General features: G+C 40.3%; 1 protein-coding gene across 7 annotated transcripts in view; it reads left to right on the plus strand.

Annotated features, from left to right (window-relative positions):
• LOC117171614 (WD repeat-containing protein 13-like) overlaps positions 1 to 5118 on the plus strand; it is a 138985-nt gene that overhangs the window by 100025 nt on the left and 33842 nt on the right. The window contains exon 5 of one of the 7 annotated variants that reach the window (XM_033359083.1): positions 2787 to 3019. The exons of the other annotated variants lie outside the window; for them this stretch is intronic. Within the exon in view, the coding sequence (XP_033214974.1) occupies positions 2787 to 2802 (16 nt within the window). The 3' untranslated portion in view covers positions 2803 to 3019. Of the gene's footprint in view, positions 1 to 2786; positions 3020 to 5118 lie in introns of those variants that run through there. 7 annotated transcript variants of the gene reach the window in all.

Consider the following 5118-nt stretch of genomic DNA (forward strand, 5'->3'; position numbering starts at 1 on the left):
CGTTTGCTCACAGTGGACCAAAAACGAATTCGTGTGACAACTTCCCAGCAGACTTTGGCATTATTTTCGCGTAAGCCGACCGAGTTTTTGCGCCGATTCATAGCCATGGACGAAACCTGGATCCACTACTACACTTCTGTGTCAACGCAACAGGCAAAACAGTGGGTTCCACCGGGCCAAAGTGCTCCGAAGCGTCCAAAAACGCAACAGTGGGTGGGAAAGGTTATGGCCTCCGTATTTTGGGATGCACATGGCATAATATTCGTGGACTATCTTGAAAAAGGTAAAACCATAACCGGAGCATACTATTCATCATTATTGGACCGGTTGAAAATCGAAATCGCCGAAAAATGACCGCATTTGAAGAAGAAAAAGCCGTTTTATCATCACGACAATGCGCCTGTTCACTCATGCTTAGTTGCACAAGCAAAATTGCATGAAATCGGCTTTGAATTGGTTTCTCAACCACCGTATTCACCAGACCTGGCCCCCAGCGACTATTACTTGCTTCCTAACCTGAAGAGATGGCTCACCGGTAAGCGTTCTTACTCAAATGAGGAGCTCATAGCTGAAACTGAGGCGTATTTTGGAGACCTTCCGATTGAGTACTTTTCGGACGGTATCAAAAAGTTAGAAAATCTTTGGACTCGCTGTATCGACCTAAAAGGAGAGTATATTGAAAAATAAAACCGACTTTGGCCAAAAAACGTCTCCGTGTTTAATTTTTCAGGGACTTATCAGACTGCCTAGTACATTGGCAGCCAAAGTAACAAGGGATCCTCCAGTGATGTGGCGGCGTCACGAGTCGCTGGTTCCGGGCTGTTTTCGTCAAATATTGAGGAGCTGCCAAGTTCCGTCGATGAAGAGTCCGGATTTTTCCAGGACGTATGCTACCATCCAGATTGGTGGTGGCGGCGCGGTTGCCCGATCAGCCTCCTGTACTCTTCGGCGGTGCTAACGGATCATTACCGCGTGTCGAGCTTCCTGGGCCTCCCGTCGGCGGAACCCGACCCGATGCTATTCTGTGAGAAGATGTTGAAGCGGCGGCGGCCCCTATTGGCCGACATAACCGACACTAGTGAGGCAGCGGCCCTCCTGGCCGGTTCTGCCTCCGGATGTCGAAGTGTTAAGGCGGCGGCTTCCCTAGCCGTCACTACCCGGAAGCGATGATGATTGACGGCGGCCCGAATGACACACTTGCCTGTGGACTGAGAAGCGACGCGCTGCCGCTTTCGTTTTGCCAGTCCGCGGTGGTTGCGCTCACGTTATTTGTACTCCCTGTCATCAAAGAGATTGGTTGCACAAAGAACGCCACACCCAAGCCACACCCAAAAGGAATCATGGAGCTAGCCGGAATAGAAGTGGTTGCTCGGTTTTTATTCATTCTAAATTATTAATAATTTTTTAAAAAGTTATTTTAATAAAAAAATTTTTATTTCCGAACGACTTTTCTATTCCCCATCTTAATTAATTTATTATTTTATTAATATTTGCTTCTGCCGGGCTCGACGCAGATGGTTCGCCTTTGGAATGTCAACACGGCCGACGCACATGTTGACAAACTGTCGGAGACAGGCCGGACAAATTCAAAAGCAATTGAGTCGGACGATGACTCACTGGAGTGAGCAAACTCGTCGTTTAGAGAATCCGCGAAATCGGCATTTTTTCACGTAGGACCTTCATTCAAATTCTCCTTTTCAGGAATTTTTGGGTGGAGGTCGCGTAACCCAATGCTTTGATTTCACGGTTCTCAGTCTATGTCCTTCTGACATAGAACAAAAGATCGACCTGGATCAGGAAGACCAAGGTCAGTAAGAAATGAAGAGAAATCATTGGATGTTCTATTATCATTTATCGATGATCCACATCGTTCCATTCGTATGACTTCTCAACAGCATGCTATAAGTGAATCATCTGTTCATGAGATATTAAAGAGAGCTAACTTTCATGTCTAAAAACTTAAGCTTATTGACAGGTGAAACAAGGATGATTTTGATCGTCGCGTTGAGTTTGGTGAAGATATAATGCCATGCATAGATGAAAATTTGAACTAGATGGAACAGTAAGTTGGCATAATTCTAGATATTGGGCAGATGAAAACCCTAATTGAGCACTAGAAGATAAATCGAAATATCTACAAAAATTAAACGTTCGGCTGGAAAACTCAATAACAGAATAATAGGACCGATTTTCATTAATGGCAGTTTTACTGCTGAGCTGCATGAAGCCATTATACAAGATCAAATAATCCCATGATATTAGAGAGATTCCTGGGGAGAACTTTGAGCACATATGACACCAACAGGATGACTGTGCGCCTTACTACGGTCGAGACGTTCGCGCTCATTTAGATAATGTGTTTCTTGACCAGTGGATAGGACATGTAGCACGATTGAATCGCTGACTACATCACCTAATTTGATACCACTTGATGCTTTTTTTGGTTATCTATAAGATCAAGTGTATGGAACAAAACCTTAGAATTTAGGAAAATTTCAACGAAAAATAATAGACGAATCGGCTATAATTCCTACTGAAATAATCGAAAAAGCTGTTAGTGCTTTCTATCATCGCTTGAATTACTGTGAAGATGTATACGGTGTGATGTTGCAGATTTTCTGCACCTCAAAAATGCTAAAATACGTAAAATTACCCTTACTAAATTCCTCCTGTGCTTACACTAATAGTAGGAAAATTGTGCACTTCTCTCCTTTTTATTTTTACTTTTAATTTTATTCTCTTTTATTCTATGCATTATTTTTTATTTCTTTACTCTTTTGTTTCAGAACATTCTATAGCTAATCCTTCTGACATCTAAGACTGAATACCAGACTCTTCCATTAAGCATAGAACAGATTATTTTTATCGCTTATCATTTTGACATCCAGAGTAGGATAGTTAATTCTGCCAATAAGGAACCGAAATTCAAAATTTCAAGCCAACCAATGTACGATATTGGAAAAAGTAAAGAGAATAAAAACATTGCTTTTTAAAGGCAAACAATTTTGATTAAAAATTAACAGTTTGGCGTTGTTTCTACAAGTCAATTTATTTGCGGAGTCAATTAAGAATGTCTATCCGATCATTGTTTTTCGTTGCCTTTCAAATTTACAAGAGCTACTAATTATTTAAACAGTTTCAATTGAAAAATTAGGAGTTATTTTTCCTACGAATAGGCTCCATTTTTTAAAATAATTAACTAGATATATCTTTCCGCTTATTTTTTTATGATACTTTGAGAATGTACAATTATTAATTATTCAAGCAAGTTTTACCAAGATATTCGGAGCTTAGCTATTTTTCAAGGAAGAGGCAGAATTTTTTCAACGGACTGAACTAAGAATATCTTTGCGGTGAATCTTCCTGCATTACTTTGTAAATTTTCAATTATTATTAATTATTATTCCTACGATTCTTTGTAACTTTATAATAATTATCAATCATTCATAAAATTTTCAGAAACATATTCAGAGTTTGGGTATTTTAAAATTAATTAACAAAATTTGTGTAAGAAGTTAACTAAGTATGTCTTTGAGATGCCTCTTTTCTAAGATATTTGTTAAATTTACAAGAATTATTGATTATTTAAACAACTTTCATACAAAAATTCGAATTTGGCTATTTTTGCATGAATAGATACAGTTTTTAAAAACAATTTAACTAAGAACGTGACTTCCGTTTCCGGCATGAGTGTGTAAGGTAGTGGGAATTGTTGATGCTGAGTTTTTATAATATTTTCGATGAACTTTGTGGTTAGTGGATTGTGAAAGTGTGTAGAAGTGTATGGGTGTGAGAGATTAATTGAGGGATTGTGAGATTGAAAAGAGGAGGAAGATATTTTTGAGGATTGAGACAGATTTGTGTGGAAGTTGAGGTCAGGTTGGTTTGAGATTTGTGACAGGGTGAGGTGACTGACTTAATCGGGTAAGGGAGGGGATGTATTGGGAAAAAGAAGATAGCAGAAAGTGCAGAATACTTGAATGGGAGGGGGAAACATGGGGGCATGTATGGGAAGGATGTAGAAGAGAAATTGAAGATAAATAAAGCTGGAAAGAGATTATGGTTAAGATTCTAGGGGAGGATGGATTAGGAGACGAATAGATGAAGGAGATTAGAACGGATTAGACTAAGATGCGCTTGGGTTCTCAGGGGAGTAGGGCGAGTTGCGGCATAATATATATAGTTATATTATAGTTATATTATATTCCAATTAGAAACGAGTCAGGCGGCCCTCACTGCTTACGTTTCTGCCCTTCCTCCCCCCCGAAATCAGTCCAAGACACAGCTATGCGTGACTGTTACGTCAATATGTACGACGCCTTACAGACATCCCCAAGATGTCTTAATACCATCCAATAGATAACATTGTATGGTAATGTTATGGCTTCTTTTCCATCACTTTTCAGTCAACCTAGTGGAGAAGCATAATCATGTTGTACACTGCCGTGATTGCTTCTTAAGACGTCTTTATGTTGTAGGCGATCGATATTTCTATGTATAATTGATTTAAATTTTCGCGGCAAATATGGCGGCATAATGTAAAGAGGGCGCTTTCTCTGTAAGAGGGCGCTGGGAGAGAGGAGGGGAAAAAGCCAAGGAGATCGTTTCGGGATTGGTGTCGGAGATCTCGTGCGATGAACACATCCAAGTAGCCCGAAGATTACGTTTTTCTTTAATAAACTTTATTATTCCGACCGAGTCTGTTTTATTGAAATACCGGTCCTTCTGTCTCAGAAGTGGGATATGAAGATTAGGGCCTTACGGTTCTAATACACACAGCGTGAGTGTTGAGCTTTTTAAAGCCGATTTTGGTCTGGGGCGTGAACGCGATCGTGAGAGACGCCGCGTGTGATCACGTTGAGACTGGATTCGAATCGGCGAAAGTTTTGTGAGCTTCAGTAAGAAGCTGACGAGTTTTTGGGAAAACGCAAATACGAGAATTGATAAATGTGCTGTTAGTGTGAAAAGAAGTGCGGTATTCTGGACCTAGACTCCTCGAGTGGATCTCTAGCCTAATAGTCGTGAACATTCGACAGCGTCCGACCGCATGAGTCGACCATATTGGTCTTTGTTCTACGGGTTTCTAGAACATTCGAGTCGTGACCACGTTTTCAGCAG

Source organism: Belonocnema kinseyi, chromosome 4, assembly GCF_010883055.1.
Source record: "Belonocnema kinseyi isolate 2016_QV_RU_SX_M_011 chromosome 4, B_treatae_v1, whole genome shotgun sequence".
In the NCBI taxonomy this organism is placed as follows: Eukaryota; Metazoa; Arthropoda; class Insecta; order Hymenoptera; family Cynipidae; genus Belonocnema; species Belonocnema kinseyi.